This window comes from Trachemys scripta, chromosome 1 (assembly GCF_013100865.1).
Source record: "Trachemys scripta elegans isolate TJP31775 chromosome 1, CAS_Tse_1.0, whole genome shotgun sequence".
Lineage (NCBI taxonomy): Eukaryota > Metazoa > Chordata > Testudines > Emydidae > Trachemys > Trachemys scripta.
The window spans coordinates 180924092-180946276 of NC_048298.1; the positions used below are offsets into that span (position 1 = coordinate 180924092).

A 22185-nucleotide genomic window follows, 5' to 3' on the forward strand; every position below is an offset into this window, starting at 1 on the left:
CGGTGGCCAGGACCCTCGGCGTGAGTGCCACTGAAAATCAGCTCACGTGCCACCTTCGGCACACGTGCCATAGGTTGCCTACCCCTGCTCTATATTCAAACTGTGGATGTTCTGGTCCATATCCGCTTGCAGGAAAACACCCCTGCCCTCCGGCTCTATGAATGTTTGATGTTTACTGTTTAAGTTGCTTTCAATATATCTGTTTCTTCCTCCAAAGAAAACTCTTGTCCAAAGGTTTTTTTCTTAATTTATTTATGTAACACAGTGTAGAAAGCTATCAATTCATAAGCAATGATTCTGTACAATCATCCTGCAGAGACATTTGTAGGATCCCCATTAATTTTCAACCAGCAGGCACTTTTTCCCTATGAAAGTGCTCACAATTAATAGGGATTCTTTTTCATTTTTAATTTTTATTAAAAGATCAAAAAGGTACATGGAAAAGAAAAGAAGTTTACCTTCCAATGCCTAAGGTGTGCACATAAAACAGGCACAAAGAAACGAATGTGTATTCCCATGATTTCTACATCACTAATACAGCAGAAGCAACCATCTGTACAATAAAATGCAACTGCAGAAGAAAATAACTCATCTGGAATACTTTTAAAAAAAAGTAGTTTTACTTTAAAATGCCTCGTGATCAGAAAAAAAAATTCAGCAAAGAGAAGCAGCTAAGACACAGGAAGCATCCCCCATCAATTCTTTAAAGCATATTTCAAGTAGGACTTAATTTTTGCCACAAATCACAAGAATAATATACAGTTGGCTAAGGGGCCACATGATAAATAATTGGGAAAGAGAATCTATCCATGCACTAGTTAAATACAGCTAAACTCTTTACAGTACACAAAAAACATTCATTAATAATGTAGTGTAAAGACTGAAATGTAAAGAGAGAAAATACATTACTGATTTTTATTATTTCAAGTTCAGGCATCTACTTGTGTTACAGCACAGCTGTCAAAAGGCGATAATGAGTAAATAATAAAACAGAGTGTTTTTGTTTCTTTCCACGTTATTCTATAACCGAACACCGATGGGCAGTGAAGCAATCATTTTGCTGTCCAACTCATGAGGCTGTTGTGGTGTTCTAGTTCTGCATCTGTTCAAAGAACTTGTAGGTTGGATTTTCATAGCCATTTTGTTGCATCTTGGAAAGGTGGCGTTCCTCTGGTGTCACTGCAGCATCCACCTAGAGTGGGGAGAAAATGGGCCGTGGTCAGGTTTCCTCTGATCCAGTTTCCTCTGATCCACACAATGGCTCAAGTTTACTTATTCCTCCCACTCCTCCCTTTTATATTCTGAGCTCTTATCAGTGCATTTAAACATATTTCAAAGCTCCAACCCCATAAGAAAGAAAAGCAAGCAAAGGGCTCACTCTTCAACCCTACCCTCACAGGAAAAGCCTAATTAGGGAGGTAAGTCTTGGAGCTTGCCCAGGTCAACAGACTCTGGCCCCGATGGACCAAATTCTAGCTGGGATGGTTCTCCAGTTAATGGGGCACCACAAACCTAAGGTCTATTAGCTCTCATTTCACCTAAACTCAATAACCAGCTTAAAGAAAGAGTCTGACTCTCCTCTCAAAGACATCCAAGACCCAAACCATGAAGGGCTTTATGGATCAACACCTGGAGTAACACCTGGGAATTATTAACTAGAAGCCATCACAGAACTTCTCTAAAGAATAACTTGCAGGCAGGTAAGCTCAGCCCTGCTCCTACTGCCTTAGCCTGAAGGAACCTCCCTCTTGATCTAGACAGCAATGGCTTGCCTCTCTGCTGCTGTAACCTGCAGGACAAGAACTAGTCACCAGAAGTGGTTACGTTTGCTCAAGGATGTGGCAACCAGCTGAGCAAGACACCAGCTTCTTTCTGCAGTGTGCTTACCACTACTGCTTGTCCCTGCTCCAAAGAATCTGCAATCTGACGGACAAAAATGGGGTAAGGAGAGAGAGTTTGCAACCTGTTTCCCTACCTCCTTCATCTACTGGCTGTCTTCCAGGTCACAAATGCTTAGGTCTCTCTTCCTGTGCTTGCAGAGAGCCTGGCGCAGAGGGTGTAAACTAGAATCTCAATAATACAAATCACCTTGGCAGAACAGTAGGAGGTGGCTTGTGCTGGACCCTATTAGACAATATCTAAAGTTGCCAATTGGGACCTTTCAAATTGACTAATAAAAATCTAAAGATACTGATGGGGGCCCACAATCAACAATCCCATGACATTTAATGGGGAACACATCCTTTTATTCCAGGGTTGAATTTGGTCCCCAATATCAGCGCTTTGTTTCTGACCCAGTTAAATATTTTCTATTTAACTAAAACTGACTGTTGATTTCGTAGCAGATACGAACAACGACAGCTCAGTGGTTGAAACTTCATTTCTGAGTACCCGCTGCTCCATATATTAGTTTCCTTCACTGAACATTTTAGCAATGTAAAACTATACCACATTAGAGGTGGTGAGACCAGTCTCTAAATGTTAAAACACCTAATTATCTCCACTGTGTGAACTGCACAACTGTTGTGTCTTCAAAACCTACCATCTCCTGGCCAGCTTCCTAATTACCTATTAAAACAGAGCTATTCTATTTGCTATCCTTTACTTCTAGTGTTTGCTATCTCCCTTTAAAAAAAAAAATCAATTCTACCTTGTCAGAAGACTTAAAAGCAGGAAGGGCACAGAGGATTCTAAACTACTCTAAAATATTAGCTATGAAAATTTGAATGTGAATTTCTGTAAGTAATAACCTTTAACAAAAATAACCTTTTATTTTTAGCATGAAATAACCTTTTGGATAATGGAAAAAGTATTCTCTCAAGAAATCTTACATAGCAGGCTAGTTTAGTCTAACCTTTTGATGAATAAGTAAAGGAGAAGTGCTTATAGAATTGTAGGACTGGAAGAGACTTTGAGAGGTCATCTGGTCCAGTCCCTTGCACTCATGACAGGACTAAGTATTATACCATCCCTGACAGGTGTTTGTCTAACCCGCTCTTAAAAATCTCCAATGATGGAGATTCTACAATCTCCTCAGGCAATTTATTGCAGTCCTCAACCACTGTGACAGTTAGGAAGTTTTTCCTAATGTCCAACCTAAACTGCCTTTGCTCGTTGCTTTTAATTTAAGCCCATTGCTTCTTGTCCTATCCTCAGAGGTTAAAGAGAACAATTTTTCTCCTCCTCCTTGCAACAATCTTTTATGTACTTAAAAATTATTCCCCTCCCCCCAAGTCTTCTCTTCTCCAGACTAAACAAACCTGATGCCTGATTTTCTTGAAATATGATCTACAATGCTGGAAATATTTTAGCGTGGGAAGGACAAGACTGTCCCCCTTTAAAAATTATGTTACTTGAAGCTCCAGAGGAAAATAAGGGATATATTGTTCCACGCTCAAGGCAAGTGCAAGTTAATCTACTTATTTCTGTGGCCACGTCTGCTTGGGTTGTGATTTAGATTAGCCCCTCGCATCTCACAGTATCTTCTCATCAGAACCATTTCCTACCTCATGTTACCCACTGACTAAAAAAGAAAGGAGTGTCACATGTAAAAATACATCAGGTGACTTGCTGCATCAAAATCAGTCCTATTTTAGCATCTATTCTAAAATCTTCTCTCCTCACCTTTGTTCCAATTTCAACTGACTGTAGATCGCATTTAAAGAAATCTCTGTATGTGTGAGAATAATCCTTTCCCTTCTCTATCAAGCAAGATCACCAACTTTAAGGGTCGGACCCTGCTGACACAGGCAGGTCGTTCCATAATTGGATACAGCAGGGTTTCTTGCCCTCTCCCTTGGCCATGATTGGAAACAGGATATTAGATGGGATGGATCACTGGTCTGATATGACTTGGCACTTCCGATGGTTCCTATTCTGGAATGTAACTGGACCCTTCTCTTGTTAAAATACTGTCATTAAAGGGTGCTGGGCCTTTTAAAGCTGAGCCTGCAATGAGCAATTTTGTTAGATGTAAAAATGTACACAAACTGTCCTGGAACAAAACTGAAAAGTGTTTCTCTTTAGTCAAGCTGACAAAGCACACGGCTTTGTACAAACCAGCTGCTGGCTAGAGAGGAGGCTCACTCTTTGGGCTGTTCTGTTACATTTCCCTAGCTTTTGGGAGTAGGAACAAACCTTTCATTTTCAAAAGAAAAACAACAACATTTTTATAGTGCCAGAATATTACTGTTTCTTTCAGCTGGTTCAAGCAGCGGATGAGTGCTTGGCTTAGCTGTCAACAATCACTCCAATTTATCAAGGGCAGGGAAGCCCTTGGGAACTTCACATCCTGTCTCCTCTGCCCTCAAAGCCCCAAGAGACTTCTGGTACAATGACTTGCTCAGCAGCTAGTGTACAATCTTGCCCTTGCATTTTAATGACACTCTCCGGGCCTGCCAGTGTTCTTTCCTACCTCTCCTAGAGAGTCTTCATTACTATTTCCCACAGGGATAGCAGTCCTGGCATTAATGGGGCTTGGTGAGAGATAGTGACAGTGCTGCAGGCTCTGCCCACAAAAGATTCTCAGCAATTATCTCCAGGCTAGTTGGCTGGCTCCTGCTGTTTAAATACCCTCTCTTCACAGGTTACCACTTGCCCTATCCATGGCTATACTGTATCTAAAACAATGCAGTGATTTAATACCTGGCCAGGACTATATTTCACCATCGGGCTTCTGCACAAAATTTTTAATTATAATGATGAAATATTCATATTTTAGTACTGCCCAGTAGAGCCAATCAGGCCATCTTTTTGTTCTGTGCTTATACAGCGCTTAGTGGCGGTCCTAGGCCATGACTGGAGCCCTACACAGTAATATAATACACGTAATGTATAATAGGTGTTGTGGTGGGTGTTCTACAAACACGTAAGAGGACACTGTCTCTGCTCAGAAGAGCTTACAAATTTAACAGTATTAAATTATGTGAAAGTTATGACAATGTGATGATTAAAACATTATTGGGTGCCAACTGTGGTTTGCTAACATGGTCCAGTGTCTGGGATGTTACAGAAAAAGGAAAGCAAATATGGGAAATAAAAACTATAAGCATCCCAATAAGCTCCTCCAGCTTGTACTGGAAATGATTGAGAAGAGAATGAAAGTGCATATGAAAAAGCACCCAGCTTTCTTCCTGAATGAACTACTATACTGTAATGTCAAAGAAGGTTCAAGTTTTACACACACACACACACACACGCGCGCGCGCGCCAAAATCATCTATGATACAGGGATGACTGTGGCTAGTCCAGATCATGCCATGCAAGCCACAGGAGTGTTCACAACCAAAAACACTAATAGGAAACTCCCAAATGGCAAGAGATTAAAGGTCAGATGCAGGAAGTGTTGGGCTCTTGGGGTGAGAGACTAGGGATCTCTACATGTTAGAGCATAGACCCCATGTCCGACAGGACAAATGTGCTAAATGGCGAGGAGTCTGGTGGCACCTTTAAGACTAACAGATTTATTTGGGCATAAGCTTTCGTTGGTTAAAAACCTCACTTCTTCAGATGAAGTGGGTTTTTTACCCACCAAAGCTTATGCCCAAATAAATCTGTTAGTCTTTAAGGTGCCACCAGACTCCTTGATGTTTTTGTGGATACAGACTAACACGGCAACCCCGATATTTTATGCTAAATGATACTTGCCACTAGACTGGCCATGGGCAAAGAGAATCTGGGCTACAGGACTGTTTCATGGCTGTGCTGTACTCTTCTTATTGAAGCTTTAGACCAGGGGTCGGCAACGTTTGGCATGCGGCTCGTCAGGGTAAGCACCCTGGCGGGCCGGGCCAGTTTATTTACCTGCTGATGCGGCAGGTTTGGCCGATCGCGGCCCCTACTCGCCGCGGTTCGCCGTCCCTCGCCCGCACCACTTCTCGCTGCCCCCATTGGCCCGGGACGGCGAACCGTGGCCAGTGGGGGCCACGATTGGCCGAACCTGCCGCGTCAGCAGGTAAATAAACTGGCCCGGCCCGCCAGGTTGCTTACCCTGCTTTAGACAATACTGTACTGAACTCCATATGTTGTTTTAGCTTTGGGCTCCCCGTGTGATTCCTTTGTTCAGAATCTGAGGGGAGGAGAAGCACACAGTACAATCTGCCCAAGATGTGAGACAGAATGAGGAGATTACTCTCCATTCTTCTTTTTATTTATTTAATCAGATGCAGAAACAGATGAGACTAAAGAATGGACAAGAAACTGAAGAGATAAGCAGGAGCATCATAAACAATTGTATTGTAAGGGCAACAGCAACAGGTGTGTCTACGAAAACATGGCAAAGTTGAATAGAATATTCCATTTTAAGGCAAAACCTACATTTGATAAGCTAATTTATAACACATTCCCAATCACCACCAAATCATGGAATCTATAGTTAGAAAAGACTTATTAGGACATCTAGTTTCTCTTCTAGTCAGTTTTCACTACTGTAAATTTTCCTTGTAATTTCCCCCCGCTTTGTTTTAGAAGTGTCAAATGATAAGAATTTTTCTGCTTCTCTGGGGGTGGTTATACCCCAGACTCACTGATCTCATTGCCAACCCCACTTTGCAGCCTCCATTTTCCTTCTTTACTTCCTTTTACCCATTTTATGATGATGATTTTTTTTCTTTCCTCGATAGTTATACATTTCAAGTATTTGTAGACTTATGTCTCATCTTAGTTATTGCTCTGCCAATCTATACACATTTAACTCTTATGCTTTCCTTGTCAGTCAACTCCATCAACCAGAACCATTTTTTTGTTCTTCTCTTAGCAGTTTCCATATTGTCCACTCAGAGCTGAACGCAATATCCCAGGTATGGCTATGCTGAAGCTCTAGAGAGCATAACAATTACAGTACCTCTTTTCTGACAGAGAGTACTTCTTGGTATAAGCCGGTGTATTATTTCTCTACAATTTTTCTCCTTTATTTAAATAGCCTTTTCTTTTGTCTGTACAGCACCTTTTCCTCTCACCTACAGATTTTCTTTGCAGCTAATCCTAATGTGACTTCAGGAGCTGGTTCTCAAGAAGTGTGAGTAGCAGGCAATATTTCCTACAGCCCTCACATATATTGTAAGCAAGATGTTTAGGGTCTGTGATTTTATTTTAAGGCGATGTTGCACATCTGTACCCCATTTTTAACTGTTTACATTTGCAATCATTCATATCCATTAACAATTTCCCTCGTTCCCCCCCAAAATTGTTTGTAGTTGTCCTCTCAATGAGGACAATTCACATGGAAAATTTTAACCGTCAAAGTTGAGCCAGTTTTAAAAATCGGTTTTAAAAAAATATTGTAACACCTTTCAAATGGCCATAGTATTTCCCCCCCAAATCACATTAGAGAACAAATATTAAGAATTTTATCCCCAGTAGAGAATTTTCAGAAAGCTAGAAGCATGTTGTAATGGAAACTGTTTTGTAACCTTATACCTATTAACATAAACTTAAATTGTCATAGTAGTTTCTGACACAAGGTAAACAGATGGGATCCAAAATTAGTTTGTCAAAATATATCTAATGTAGACCAGATGCAAAGCTATTTATATTTTAAACGTTATGCCTTTAGTGCACAACTTTGCCAGATAAATTAATCCTTTTTGGACTGGAATATCCTTACTTCAAAGACATTTTGTTAAGAAGAATTTACTGCCTACAGAGTTTTACATTTTTCAAAGTGCTGTAAAAACATTTACTAACTAATCCTCAACATCCCTAGGAAATAGATAAGTATAATCCCAATTTTGCAGGTGAGAAACTAAGGCAGAAAGGTTAAGAGATTTGACTAAGGCCACAAACCAAGGATCTTGGAGCCTGTTCTCAAAGAAACCACTAGACAATACTGCCTTAATGTCTGTACTGCTAATTGATTAGGTATTCATGCTAGATTCAAAAGTCCTCTGTAGGAGTGAGCTATTATTATTTACTCACCACTCAATTACACTGTCATTGATACCCAGCTCAGTTGTACATAAGCTGGTACTGTATTTTCAAGAGCTAGACTAAAATTTCTGATTTGAGTTTTGTTACAGAAAATTCACACAGAGGTAAGATTATCCTCTCCGTTTTTATCCAAACCTACATTGTTTTTAAATTAAAAGCTTAAGAGTTCCTACGGCACAGGACCAATCAGTCACAATGATCATCTGTTTAATTTTGTCTGGGCTATAAGAATACTAAATAAATACGTCACAAAAATAAAGCAGAGTTCCCAAATTTTTAAATCTCTTCTGAACTGAATAATGTAGTGTGTGTGTGTGTGTGTGTGTGTGTGTGTTTAGGAAACATCCCTCCTATGTGTCCTTTAGGGCCTGAAGTGTCACTCATATGAATCAAATTGCGGCTGAGACAAATGCACCTAAAGAAATTAACAAAATTTAGTTCAATTTAAAACTGAAAATGTTTAGCTGGTGGTTTCTGGAAAGAAAAGATCTGAATCTCTTGAGGATTGCCTGATATGATGCACGAATGCAAAATGAATAGATATCTACAGTGTGTGTTCTGGGTATCAGTACCAAAGGAAGAGATTTGTTTTGTTTTTTTAAAAGCTCATTATGCTTTTTATTTATAGTGAAGTTCCGTTAAATCACAGCAGGTGATAGCAGCAGTACTATTTTAAATGTATTATGAACATGTGATGGATTTACTTGACACTTTGGGAGACAAAGCAGTTTTCATTCTGAAGAAAGATCTTGCAAGTTTTATATGTGGTTTTCAAATCTATAAGTTTCATATTAGCTGTAAATCAAAGGCTGTAGCTGGAAAAATTAATCCTGTTGGTAGAACAAAAAGTAATACAGCATCGGTGTAGGGCAAATCTGCGTAGTACACAGTAAAATCCACAAATGACCCCCTCCACCCCAAATCCTATCTAATTGTTAGTTAACCTTTTAGAAACCAATTTAAAAAGTCCGTACATGTGAATTCCAAATGACAATAGTAATAACTCAGATTTTTCAACCCATACAATATTCTCTTTACAGCTACTGTTAAATTCTAAAGGGAAATTAATGTCCATGTTAAAGGTCATAGGTCATGGCTAATTCCTGGACAGATTTTTGCAGTTTTAGATTTAATTAGGTGGGGCATATCTTGCGGATTGCGTGCTTATATTTACTTGTTCAGATCTTTCAGTTCCATCCTGCTGAATAAAACTATTAGTTTAGCAAGACAGGCACACTACTTTCAAACACTGGTTAGTCAAGGAGCTGATTTTCTTAGTTCATTTGTAAACACATGGATTTACATGGTTTTACGCAGCACTCTGCTGCCACCTCCATTCACGTAACAGCAGCTTTGCTCAGTAACCTTTACCCACCTCCACTACACCATGATGGATGGATGTGTACTGTTTTTTCTTCAGCATCACCAAAGTAATGACAATGACTGTTGCTATGACAACACCTCCCACCATTAGTCCAATGATGGCACCTTTGTTTGAACCCACATCTTCAGCAAAGAATACCTAGGAAAGAAAAATAAAGCAGATAAGTAATGAAATCCCCTCTGCTATTTAGCTAAGTTGTACAGTCTTCTATGCAATTTACAAAACGTCTAATGTTCCAATCTCTTCAGCAGTGCAGCAACCAGGTCACCGTAGCACTAAATTCTCCCTGTCATAGAAAAGGTACACGGGCAGTGTGGCAAGTTTTAATGGCTACTGCCTGTGGTGTACCAGTTTTGTGGATCCAGGGAGGACTTCTCTCCATGGCTGCCAAGCTATCAGTTTTAAAGGCACTTGAAATATGACTTGTAATTGCTGCTCAGGCTAGTTTAGGGGATGGCTACACGAACCCCAAGGTGATTGGTGAGGATTGCAGGAAAATATTGGGAGAACCTACATTTTTCTCTACCTTTCAGAGGCTAAAACATGAAATGTTTCACGAATTTACATATAGTCAGGATTGGTTTGGGTAAGCATGATGTGCTTGTCTGATATAAAGGCTTATTTCAGACCTACAGGATAACAATGAAGCCTCCTTGTAACCAGCTGGGTTAGGGGAGAAAGTTCAAGAAAGCAAAGTGATTTGTCTAGCAGCAAAGAGAGAGAGTTTAGCAAATGGGAAAATAAACATTCTATTTTAAGGTGCCTAGTAAGGGAAATCGAGCCTTTCCAAAGTGAGGAGAAAATACACCACTACCTCCATATAACGCGACCCGATATAACACGAATTTGGATATAATGCGCTAAAGCCGTGCTCCCGGGGGGGCTGCATGCTCCGGTGGATCAAAGCAAGTTCGATACAACGTGGTTTCACCTATAATGCGGTAAGATTTTTTGGCTCCCGAGGACAGCGTTATATTGGGGTAGAGGTGTAGTGATTTGAAATTTATTTTTATATAATTAAAATAACTACTGACTGTCTGTTCCTCAATGATAAACATTCTTTTTTTATCAGCAGAGTAAGGTCTTGTAGACAAGCCCTAAGTATATATGGATTAAATAGAGGAGAAATTATTTGCTCTTTATTGTATCTTCATTTACCCACCAGGGCAAGTTCTTAATGTCACTATGACACTTTCTTCATCTTAAAGAGCATAATATTTAGCTGATTTTCTGCTTCTTCTTCCTTTTTAAATACTTGTCTAAGAATCAAAGAGCTGTATCACATTTTTTTAAAGAAAACAGTCTTCCATGTAAAGGTATTGAAACATGCAAATTAAATATGCTGTTCCATTGTTGTCAGCAAGAGATGTTTAAGCAATGTTAAAAATGAAATGGAACAGGCACAAAATGTACAGAGTTTGCATAATTTGATGTGCTGACAGTGTTAATGTCTACCGTCAATTTTACATGCATATAAACAAAAACATGCAAATATACTTATTTTAAATTTAGATAATTTCTGTTTGCTTCATACAGGTTAGCAAAAGAGTAAGGCCTGAAGGATTTTCAGTTATGAAAAACAATGTATGCTAGAACTAAAACACAAATACCTATCAGTAGAACAATAACTGCAAATTCAGGTCAATTATTAATTGCAGCCCCGCATTATGTTTTACATATGAGTTCTAAGCATCTCAGTAAGTATTCCAAAGGGATTTTTTCTTTAAAAATCTTCAAGATGAGAAAAAAGATCTAAAAGCACGTCTACACCTACTGCTTTCAAATTACACCTAATCGGGTGATAATCTCAAAGACGGAACTCAAAAATAACTCCAGTCAGGGGAAAAAGAAAATAATACTTAGGAATACTTACTGATTTGGAACAACAACATTAATGTGTCTTTCCAATAAGAAGTCTGACTAAGATGGTAACATGCAGCACCACTGTGTATGGTAATAAGAAATTTATTGTCATGTATTTTCAGTCACAGTACATTTGAAACAATATGGGAAGACTAGCTCAGAATATGCCTTCAATAAAAACTAAACTGATGTGACATATGAAGAGGATGACTTCCTAATTAATAGTAAGTAATGGTTCTGGCTATCAATAGATAACACAAGACAACACAATTTAAAATCAGGTGTTTTTAAAGAGATATGAACATTCCCTTTATTAAATATAGTACATTATCTTTTCCACTAGAACAGTAGAGGGAGCTGCAGCTCGTAACTGCTTGTACAGATACCTGCCACAGTCCCTTTTTGAGTTACTATAATTGACTGTGTGTGACAGAGGCAATAACATGAAAATAAGTACACTGAAATGCACTAGTGCCAGGTTTCCTCTTCCCAATAACCTTTCTCTGACTTATTTCATCATAATATTTAACCCTCCTGAGTGAGGTGTGGCAGAATTTCCCAAATTACTGCTAATGCATTTGGGATTAGCTTGTCACCCTGGGAATTCTCAATTCTCAGCATCAAAGAGCTGAGTATCTTTTTACACAGTCATTACCTAGTTCAAATGCAAATTTGAATCCCATATTAATTTTAATTTTTCAGCACTACTTAGGTTTAAGAATATATTTTAAAAAGAAACCTTTCAAGTTTATTATTAGGATTTTAGAACACTAAGATATGAAATTCCATCATGTATTATTCCTTCACAAAAGAGGAAGAAAGAAGACAGATTTAACTATTTGCTTGTAGTACTGCAACATTGCTGTGAGAATCTTCCACTATTTTACTCCTAATGGCCCTGATCAAAAAGTCTACAGGAGTCAGTGGGAATCTTTCTGAAGGGGTTTTGGATCTGTCCCTGTTAGAAGACATGTTCTCTCATTTGGATATCTTTGTATTCACAAGAGTCACAATGCACTGTTAAGGCAGGGTCTTTCTCCCGCCTACCTCACTGTATTTTATTGCTAACTGTACAAAGACAGCAAACAAAATAAAGATATAAGTAACTACAGTTGCAAACTAAATCTAGGAGAATGTCCTCCTCTGAAAGTGAGTGAGACAGGGAAGGGGAGGAGCTGGCAGATCCTTTATAACCTTCAGCATAGTGGTTAGGGCATTCACATGGGATGTGAGACACCCAGATTCAATTTCTTCCTCTGCCTGATATGGAGAAGGGATTTGAACTTGGGTCTCGCATCTCTCAGACATATGCCTGTGATGGGGCATCTGCCCCACACTGGCAGAAAAGGGGTTAAAAGCAGCCTTACAGAGGCTGCACAGGAGGTAGCCAATCACAGAAGGGCTTATAGGAACTGCCAATCAGGGCCAGGCTGGCCCATATAAGAAGGGCTGCAGAACAGAGCAGAATCAGTCACTCCCAAGAGCTTGAGAAGGGAGGAGGACTGGCTGCCTTGTAGGTGGAGAGCAGCAAGCACCCTGGGCAGAGCAGTGCTGCAGGCAGAGATCCAGGGAGCTAAAGATAGCTCCTGGCAGGCTGCAGGGATCTGCAGACTGAGGCCCTGATGCAAGGGCAAAGCGGCTGCAGTTTCCCACTGAAGGAAGTGGCTAGACTGGACTGCAGTTTGCCACTGAAGGGGGAGAACATAGAGTGTGGCACAGGCGGAGGACAGTGTCACTGAAGAGGATGCTGCGGTCCTAGGAGTGATGTGGATCCAGGAACAGAGGTGACAGCGGGTGAGACACCACCAGAAGAGGGTATAGAGCTAATTCCCAAGACTGCCAGCAGGAGGGGCCTCAGTGGTGAGCTGCACCCCGTCACAGTGCCCTAATCACTGGGCTAGAGAGCCAGTCAGTCTCACTCTGGCTCAATGAATATTTAATTATTTCTAGATCGTGCAACAGGTCCCATAGGAGAGTTTGAAAGAGACCCACACTACACTGTCTCATAGCCCAGTGGTAGGGGCGTGCACTGGAGAGGTAAGAGATCTGGAAACGGAAACCAGGTCTACCATATGCTGGCTGACTGAGCTAACCACTGGGCTAAAGTTTACAAGGGGGCTGCCGCCGCCGCTGCTGCCTCTCCCTGCTGCTCAGTTTCTTGCAAAAATGGCTTAGGTGACCAACCCTGGGAGTGGAGACAGTTGCTGAACAGTTTGGAGGGAGGCACCCTTTGAGGAAGAGGTTAGGCCACATCCCTTTCCTCAGCATTTCCTATTAGCTAGCCTAGATGACTCCCAGCTCAGCATGATGACTTCTGTGACTCCCCTTCCCAGGTTCCTTACTCCCCTCATGAGCCACATGGGGAACCTCAGTCCTAACTTCGGGGTGTGAATGCCCCTAAGTGCTGAGTATTGCAGTGCCTAAGACCCTTTGACTCTAGCCTTGAGTGCCTGAGGGAACATGGCAAGGTCTTGAGTACAGCTCAAGTGGTATTATTGGGCTGATGTTCCATGATTGCACTGCAATCTGAACCCATTCCCTGGGTGGATTTCAAGGTTCTGGCACACTTTTGGCACAGCCCTGGCGAAGAGTGCTGCTATGACTTAGCTGAACCCTTTGTTTCTGCTTGGGTACTGACAGAACTATACATGAAAACCTCTTTGTTATTTAATTATAGTTTCTGGTCGCCACAAAATCTCAGATAACCAGGATGGAATAGGAAATCTGGGGCCTGAGGCCTTATGTTTTCATTCCCCACCTCCATTGCCATTCCTCTCCCTGACCTGTTTGCAAATCTCACGTTATTACAGCATCTGAGTTGGGGTGAGAAACACTGCCTTAGACACCTTTCCCAGCCCTGATGAAGAGAGCTGTGTCATTTGAAAGCTTATCTCTCTCACCAATAGAAGTTGGTCTAGTAAAAGCTATTACTTCGCCCACCTTGTATCTCTAATATCTTGGGACAACACTGGGGGGGTTCCAGAAGTATTTTTATTCATGTCTAATGACGTTCCCAGTTCAGTGTTTTCTTTCTTACTTTTTTTTGATCACTGGCATTGAGAGTGCGTGGTACAGGCATAAATGACCATACAGGTTGGACCATACAAATGCGGTGTGCATTTTCCTCTCGTACTAGTCTTACACTGGTGTAAGTTCACTGACTCCGATGGAATTACTCCCAATTTATACCCATCTAAGAGGGAGGAGAATCAGACCATGTATGTGTGAAAATTATGTGTAGATTTTTTTTCCAACCACGCAATTAAAAAAATGTGGGTCATAATGTCCCTGTAGGTAAGGACGTTATTAGCCACAGCGATTCAAAACAAACTTAAAAGCTCTAGATGTTCACTCACCAATTTTTGATGATGCACTTCATATCCTGAATCATGTCGGAACTCTGCATCCATCTTTACTTCAGAGATCTCTTCAGTTTTAACATTGGTTAACCCAGAACCTGCATTGACCGCAAGGAAATAATTTATTAAATCCACCACTTAAATAATTAGCTAGCAAAAGATGACAGCAAAAGGCAATGGTGTCACTCACATAAATGAAGCGTAATGTAATGTGAAAACTGAGCTGGGGAAGCAATGAAGTGTATCCAATTTTGCATTCCCACTGACAACGAGCCAGTAAACTTCCTCCTCTGTTAGTGTTTCTCAATCCACTACAGCTGTGGTGGTGCATGCACCAAAGAATCAAGTAGTGAGGAACTAAGGTAGTGGTCTCATGAAGTGCCTTACAGGATGGAACAGTTGAGACCAGGGCCGGCTCTAGCGTTTTTGCCACCCCAAGCAGGAGGGGGAAAAAAAAAAAAAAAAAAAAGCCGCAATTGTGATCGGTGGCAGCCCTGCAGCAGAATTGCTGCCCAACGGCCGGATATGCCGCCCCCCCCCCCCTTTCATTGGCCGCCCTGGTTGAGACGCATTATGACAACATTAAGGAAAACTGACATTAAGGCTGAACTTTTCCTATTTAACTCACACTGCTGCGAAAAAATTGCATCTTACTTTGCTTTCTGTGCATTTGTACCATATTTTAAGTGACATCCTGTGGCAAATAGTTGCACAGCGTGATCTAACGTTGAGTGGAAAAGTATTTATTTTTATCTGTTTTGAATTTGCCACCTTTCAATTTCATTGAATGTCCTCTTGTCCTTGTGTTATGAGACAAGAAGAACAGAAGCTCCGGGGGCCCGTATCCGAGACGTTACGGAGGCATTGTCGAGGATTATCCAGCCCTCTGACTACTACCCCATGCTACTCATCCATGTGGGCACAAATGATACTGCGCGGTGTGACACTGAGCGGATCAAGAGTGACTACAGGGCTCTGGGAGTACGGGTGAAGGAGTTTGGAGCGCAGGTGGTATTCTCTTCAATTCTTCCTGTCAAAGGTAGGGGCCCGGGCAGAGACAGATGCATCATGGAGGTGAATGCCTGGCTGCGAAGATGGTGTCGCCAGGAGGGCTTTGGCTTCCTAGACCACGGGATGCTATTCGAGGAAGGACTGCTAGGCAGAGATGGCGTTCACCTTTCGAGGAGAGGAAAGACCCTATTCGGACACAGACTGGCTAACCTAGTGAGGAGGGCTTTAAACTAGGTTCGACGGGGACAGGTGAGCAAAGCCCACAGGTAAGTGGGGAACATGGAGACCGGGGAGATGGGTCAGAAATGAGAGGGAGTGTGGGCTATATTGGCAGAGAGAAAGGAGAGTCAGGACAAAACCGGGAGGAAAGATCAAACCAGTATCTTAGATGCGTATATACAAATGCGAGAAGTATGGGGAATAAGCAGGAAGAACTGGAAGTGCTAATAAATAAATACAACTATGACATTGTTGGCATCACTGAAACTTGGTGGGATAATACACATGATTGGAATGTTGGTGTGGATGGGTACAGCTTGCTCAGGAAGGATAGACAGGGGAAAAAGGGAGGAGGTGTTGCCTTATATATTAAAAATGTACACACTTGGACTGAGGTAGAGATGGACATAGGAGACGGAAGTGTTGAGAGTCTCTGGGTTAGGCTTAAAGGGGCAAAAAACAAGGGAGATGTCCTGCTAGGAGTCTACTACAGGCCACCTAACCAGGTGGAAGAAGTGGATGAGGCTTTTTTCAAGCAACTAACAAAATCATCCAAAGCCCAAGATTTGGTGGTGATGGGGGACTTCAACTATCCGGATATATGTTGGGAGAATAACACAGCGGGGCACAGACTATCCAACAAATTCTTGGACTGCATTGGGGACAACTTTTTATTTCAGAAGGTTGAAAAAGCTACTAGGGGGGAAGCTGTTCTAGACTTGATTTTAACAAATAGGGAGGAACTCGTTGAGAATGTGAAAGTAGAAGGCAGCCTGGGTGAAAGTGATCATGAAATCATAGAGTTTGCAATTCTAAAGAAGGGTAGAAGGGAGAACAGCAAAATAGAGACAATGGATTTCAGGAAGGCAGATTTTGGGAAGCTCAGAGAGCTGATGGGTAAAGTCCCATGGGAATCAAGACTGAGGGGAAAAACAACTGAGGAGAGTTGGCAGTTTTTCAAAGGGACACTATTAAGGGCCCAAAAGCAAGCTATTCCACTGGTTAGGAAAGATAGAAAATGTGGCAAAAGACCACCTTGGCTTAACCACGAGATCTTGCACGATCTAAAAAATAAAAAGGAGTCGTATAAAAAATGGAAACTAGGACAGATTACAAAGGATGAATATAGGCAAACAACACAGGAATGCAGGGGCAAGATTAGAAAGGCAAAGGCACAAAATGAGCTCAAACTAGCTACGGGAATAAAAGGAAACAAGAAGACTTTTTATCAATACATTAGAAGCAAGAGGAAGACCAAAGACAGGGTAGGTCCACTGCTTAGTGAAGAGGGAGAAACAGTAACAGGAAACTTGGAAATGGCAGAGATGCTTAATGACTTCTTTGTTTCGGTCTTCACCGAGAAGTCTGAAGGAATGCCTAACATAGTGAATGCTAATGGGAAGGGGGTAGGTTTAGCGGATAAAATAAAAAAAGAACAAGTTAAAAATCACTTAGAAAAGTTAGATGCCTGCAAGTCACCCGGGCCTGATGAAATGCATCCTAGAATACTCAAGGAGCTAATAGAGGAGGTATCTGAGCCTCTAGCTATTATCTTTGGAAAGTCATGGGAGACGGGAGAGATTCCAGAAGACTGGAAAAGGGCAAATATAGTGCCCATCTATAAAAAGGGAAATAAAAACAACCCAGGTAACTACAGACCAGTTAGTTTAACTTCTGTGCCAGGGAAGATAATGGAGCAAGTAATTAAGGAAATCATCTGCAAACACTTGGAAGGTGGTAAGGTGATAGGGAACAGCCAGCATGGATTTGTGAAGAACAAATCATGTCAAACCAATCTGATAGCTTTCTTTGATAGGATAACGAGCCTTGTGGATAAGGGTGAAGCGGTGGATGTGGTATACCTAGACTTTAGTAAGGCATTTGATACGGTCTCGCATGATATTCTTATCGATAAACTAGGCAAATACAAATTAGATGGGGCTACTATAAGGTGGGTGCATAACTGGCTGGATAACCGTACTCAGAGAGTTGTTATTAATGGTTCCCAATCCTGCTGGAAAGGCGTAACGAGTGGGGTTCCGCAGGGGTCTGTTTTGGGACCGGCTCTGTTCAATATCTTCATCAACGACTTAGATATTGGCATAGAAAGTACGCTTATTAAGTTTGCGGATGATACCAAACTGGGAGGGATTGCAACTACTTTGGAGGACAGGGTCATAATTCAAAATGATCTGGACAAATTGGAGAAATGGGCTGAGGTAAACAGGATGAAGTTTAACAAAGACAAATGCAAAGTGCTCCACTTAGGAAGGAAAAATCAATTTCACACATACAGAATGGGAAAAGACTGTCTAGGAAGGAGTACGGCAGAAAGGGATCTAGGGGTTATAGTGGACCACAAGCTAAATATGAGTCAACAGTGTGATGCTGTTGCAAAAAAAGCAAACATGATTCTGGGATGCATTAACAGGTGTGTTGTGAGCAAGACACGAGAAGTCATTCTTCCGCTCTACTCTGCTCTGGTTAGGCCTCAGCTGGAGTATTGTGTCCAGTTCTGCGCGCCGCATTTTAAAAAAGATGTCGAGAAATTGGAAAGGGTCCAAAGAAGAGCAACAAGAATGATTAAAGGTCTTGAGAACATGACCTATGAAGGAAGGCTGAAAGAACTGGGTTTGTTTAGTTTGGAAAAGAGAAGACTGAGAGGGGACATGATAGCAGTTTTCAGGTATCTAAAAGGGTGTCATAAGGAGGAGGGAGAGAACTTGTTCACCTTAGCCTCTAAGGATAGAACCAGAAACAATGGGTTTAAACTGCAGCAAGGGAGGTCTAGGTTGGACATTAGGAAAAAGTTCCTAACTGTCAGGGTGGTTAAACACTGGAATAAATTGCCTAGGGAGGTTGTGGAATCTCCATCTCTGGAGATATTTAAGAGTAGGTTAGATAAATGTCTATCAGGGATGGTCTAGACAGTATTTGGTCCTGCCATGCGGGCAGGGGACTGGACTCGATGACCTCTCGAGGTCCCTTCCAGTCCTATAATCTATGAATCTATGAAAAAAAAAACTACCTTCTTTAGACCATACAAATGATCCCATTTTAGTGATAATTTTGATCCCTCTTATAACACAACATTAAAAAAAAATCTTCACTTTCAGGACACTCTTCTAGGCATTTAGACTGTTTTCTGGCATGTTTGAATTATTAAATTAACTACTTACTGATGTTAAAATGCTTAACATTTTTTAAAAAGGTATCTGCTGTTTAACAAGATCACATTACACCATTAAATTTAAAAGAGTGGATTTTGACATTTTCTCATTGCAAGAGGCAATTTTTAAGGGCAAGAATAGTAAAATGTTTAGGGAATTGCAATTTGAAAACTACACATCATGCTTTGGTCAAGGAAACTGAGGGAGGTTAAATAAATAAATAAAAAGGTGACAGAATATTTTCTTTCTAGCTCCAAACCAGACTAATACTAATTTTCCAAAGTGAAAGGAAACTCCTGGATCTGGTTAAGTGACATTCTCCTGCATGCCCCACAAAATACACACTTGGCTTAGAGGGAATGTGCACAGGGAATGTCTCTTTTCCAGAGGCAGTCACGGAACAGAATTTAAGTGTCTTGCCAAATGTAATATAAAAAGAAATAGTTAAGGACATTGTTACCCTTACACCGTCCACATAATAAACACATTCTTATCAAGCATAAAGAAATATCGGTTACATTACAAAACAACTGTAACTGATACAAAATAGATGCCATCCTTTCATCAGCAAGTACAAATTAAAAAACACAATACAAAACCTGTTTCAAAAAGAAATACACTAAAACATTAGTGACAAATAGCTTCAGTGCCAGTTCACAAATTTAAAAGGAAAAATTATTTACTATAAATTACATACATTATTTATGCAGCAATTCTATGTATTTTGATTTTAAAATCTTACTGATAAGGGATAATGTTAGATGGGAAATGTTAACAGAAAATATTTTGATACCAGAAAGAGGATAGATAAAAATAAAACTTCCATGAGTGAAATTTTAGATTGTGTTTTCATTAAATGTTTTTCTTGATACTTGATAAGAATAACGTGTTTTCTTATTATATGTGCAACTGAAAACATGAAACTTAAAAGCAAGGCAAAACATTAGATTTATTAAATTAGGTGATATGTAACTACCTTGCTGTTTAGTGGTCTTAATTTTTTTTTAATGTATTTTTTTATGGTGTTTTGAAATATAATTTGCTCTATTATCTTAAAAGAAAAAAACAATTGAAATTTTAAAATCTCATATTAAATTACTCAAGAGAGTAAAACAGCTGCTGTGGGGACTGTTCCTGTCTCAAAAAAATTAGCATATATGTTTATGAAAATATGTGAGGCCTTTAAAAAGAGAGAGACTGAATTCCGCTGGGTAACTACCCAGTTGTATATCATTTACTTCATAGTTTGTAATTGCTTCATCTACTGGTTAAACAGCTGTACAGGACTTGGTGGTTTTGGTTTGCAGGGGTCCACACCAATCTTCATTCCTGTGTGCCTCATTGGATGGGGTGCCCCTGAAACATCAGACTGAGCGTCGAGGGGGTCTGATGACAGAGGTTCAAGACTCTGTTTCCCAGATTGTCTAGAGTCTAGGGCGGAGATAGAATTGGCTAGTAACACTACCAGAACCAGAGACAAAGACTATGTCTACACTGCAGCTTATGCCGGCATAAATTATATCGCTCAGAGGAGTGAATAAACCACCCCTCTGAGCGACTGAAGTTACGCCAGCATAAACTGTTGTGCGCATAGCGCTATGTTGGCGGGAGGCTTCTGCTGTTCAGGGAGGTGTTTTTTTATTTTTTTTTTATTTTTTAAATGCTGACGAGTGTGTCTCTTCACCAGACATGGTACAGAGCTGCAGCAGCACAGCTGTATATACAGACATACCCAAAGGCTTTGATTTTACTCTGGTTGGTTGTGGTTAGAGTGTAGCGGGAAGGACCCTTCTGACTCTCCACATTCCTACTCAAGGGAAGACAGTGTCCTGTTAGGATTTCTGGGAAACGGAGCAGTATATCTCAGCAGAGAGCAGAAAGCCAGGAGGCTGAAGAGTCTCAGTCAGGCTACCAAGTAGGGTTGCCAAGCCTCCAGGATTGTCCTGGAGTCTCCTGGAACTAAAGATTATGTTGTGTGACGAAACCTCCAGGAATACATCCTCCCAAAATTGGCAACCCTACCACCAAGAGCCAGCCTAACTGCACATTGAAATCCAGACCAGAGCAATGCAAGGATGCTGTTCCCGCTCCTTGGGGTGGATACGTTGTAAGAATCCCTCTGTTCGTTTATTCTGCTGTTTTGTTTTACGCTGGCCTCTGACTTCAACCATCCAAACTCACTATTTGCCTAGGGAGGTGCTGGGAGGGAACAGAGGGCGGTCTATACTGGCTCTATATTTGGGACTGGTAGAGTTTATGTATTTTTGTTTTTTGTCTTTTATTATCCTGATCTCTTTTTCCATTGTCCCCTACCCTGCGTTCCCCAGTTACTGTTTTCGTACTCTGGGAAATGTGATCGCTTGGGAAATGATAGCTATTTCTTTTTGTGTGTGCTCTGACTGACACTCCTCTGTAACAGATTGTGTTATATATTTTTCCAAGGGAAAATCTGCGTAGAGAGGGAGCTATGACCTAGTGGTCTGAGCAAGTGACTGGGAGGCAGGTGCCTGTAGCTCTTACTCCCCCACTGCAACTGATTTGCTGCATGATCTTGGGCAAGGGATTTCAGCTGGCTGTGCCTCATGAGGGTGATGTACCTCTGTAAAGATGTATGAGACATCTCTGGCTGAAAACTGCTGTGTAACTGCATGGGATTAATTTTGCAGATACTCCTTAGGCGTTGATTAAGATCTACGTTTTGCTAACTCTTCTTACTCCATGCATTACTGCAGGGCTCTCTGTGAGAGAACCATAGTGAGCAAGCTCAAAGAAGATTTTTAAAATCTCCATGAAACTCAACATAAAATCCTTCATTTTAAAACTTGCTTTTAAATTAAATGTAAAAAAAAAAAAGCAAACCCCTCAAACGCATAAAATTTGGCAGGTCTCTCTCTGGCATGTGTCGATGCAGTGGTCGTGCAAATGCATTGTAAATCCTCATGGAAATTATTTTTTAAAATACCCCATGTGCATGCATAGAAATAACTAGTGTGCTATTTATAAACTAATGATTTGAAAATTTCCTATCTGGAAAAAAAAAACTGCAAATGATATTTGGATTCAGAAGTATAAAAAGTGTCTGAAAATATATAGATCACAATTTCAGCCAACTTCAGGAACTAGATTTCTAAATTAAAAAAAAAAAATTTGCTATGCTCCCAACCCAAGAATGTATTTGCCAGATTTCATCAGAGAACAAGTCTTATGGCCAAGTAAAAGTAACTCACTTTCTTTTCTTTAAAAGAAGGAAGAA

The 22185-nt window shown here is 40.7% G+C and overlaps 1 protein-coding gene across 4 annotated transcripts in view; it reads right to left on the minus strand.

The window, feature by feature from the left end:
• Positions 1-235: 235 nt before the first annotated feature.
• Positions 236-22185, minus strand: part of APP (amyloid beta precursor protein) — a 325530-nt gene continuing 303580 nt past the window's right edge. For all 4 annotated transcript variants that reach the window (XM_034793108.1, XM_034793091.1, XM_034793084.1 and 1 more), the window contains 3 exons: positions 14530-14630; positions 9302-9448; positions 236-1192 (listed from right to left, as the gene is read on the minus strand). In XM_034793108.1, the coding sequence (XP_034648999.1) occupies positions 1091-1192; positions 9302-9448; positions 14530-14630 (350 nt within the window). In that variant the 3' untranslated portion in view covers positions 236-1090. The remainder of the gene's footprint in view (positions 1193-9301; positions 9449-14529; positions 14631-22185) is intronic.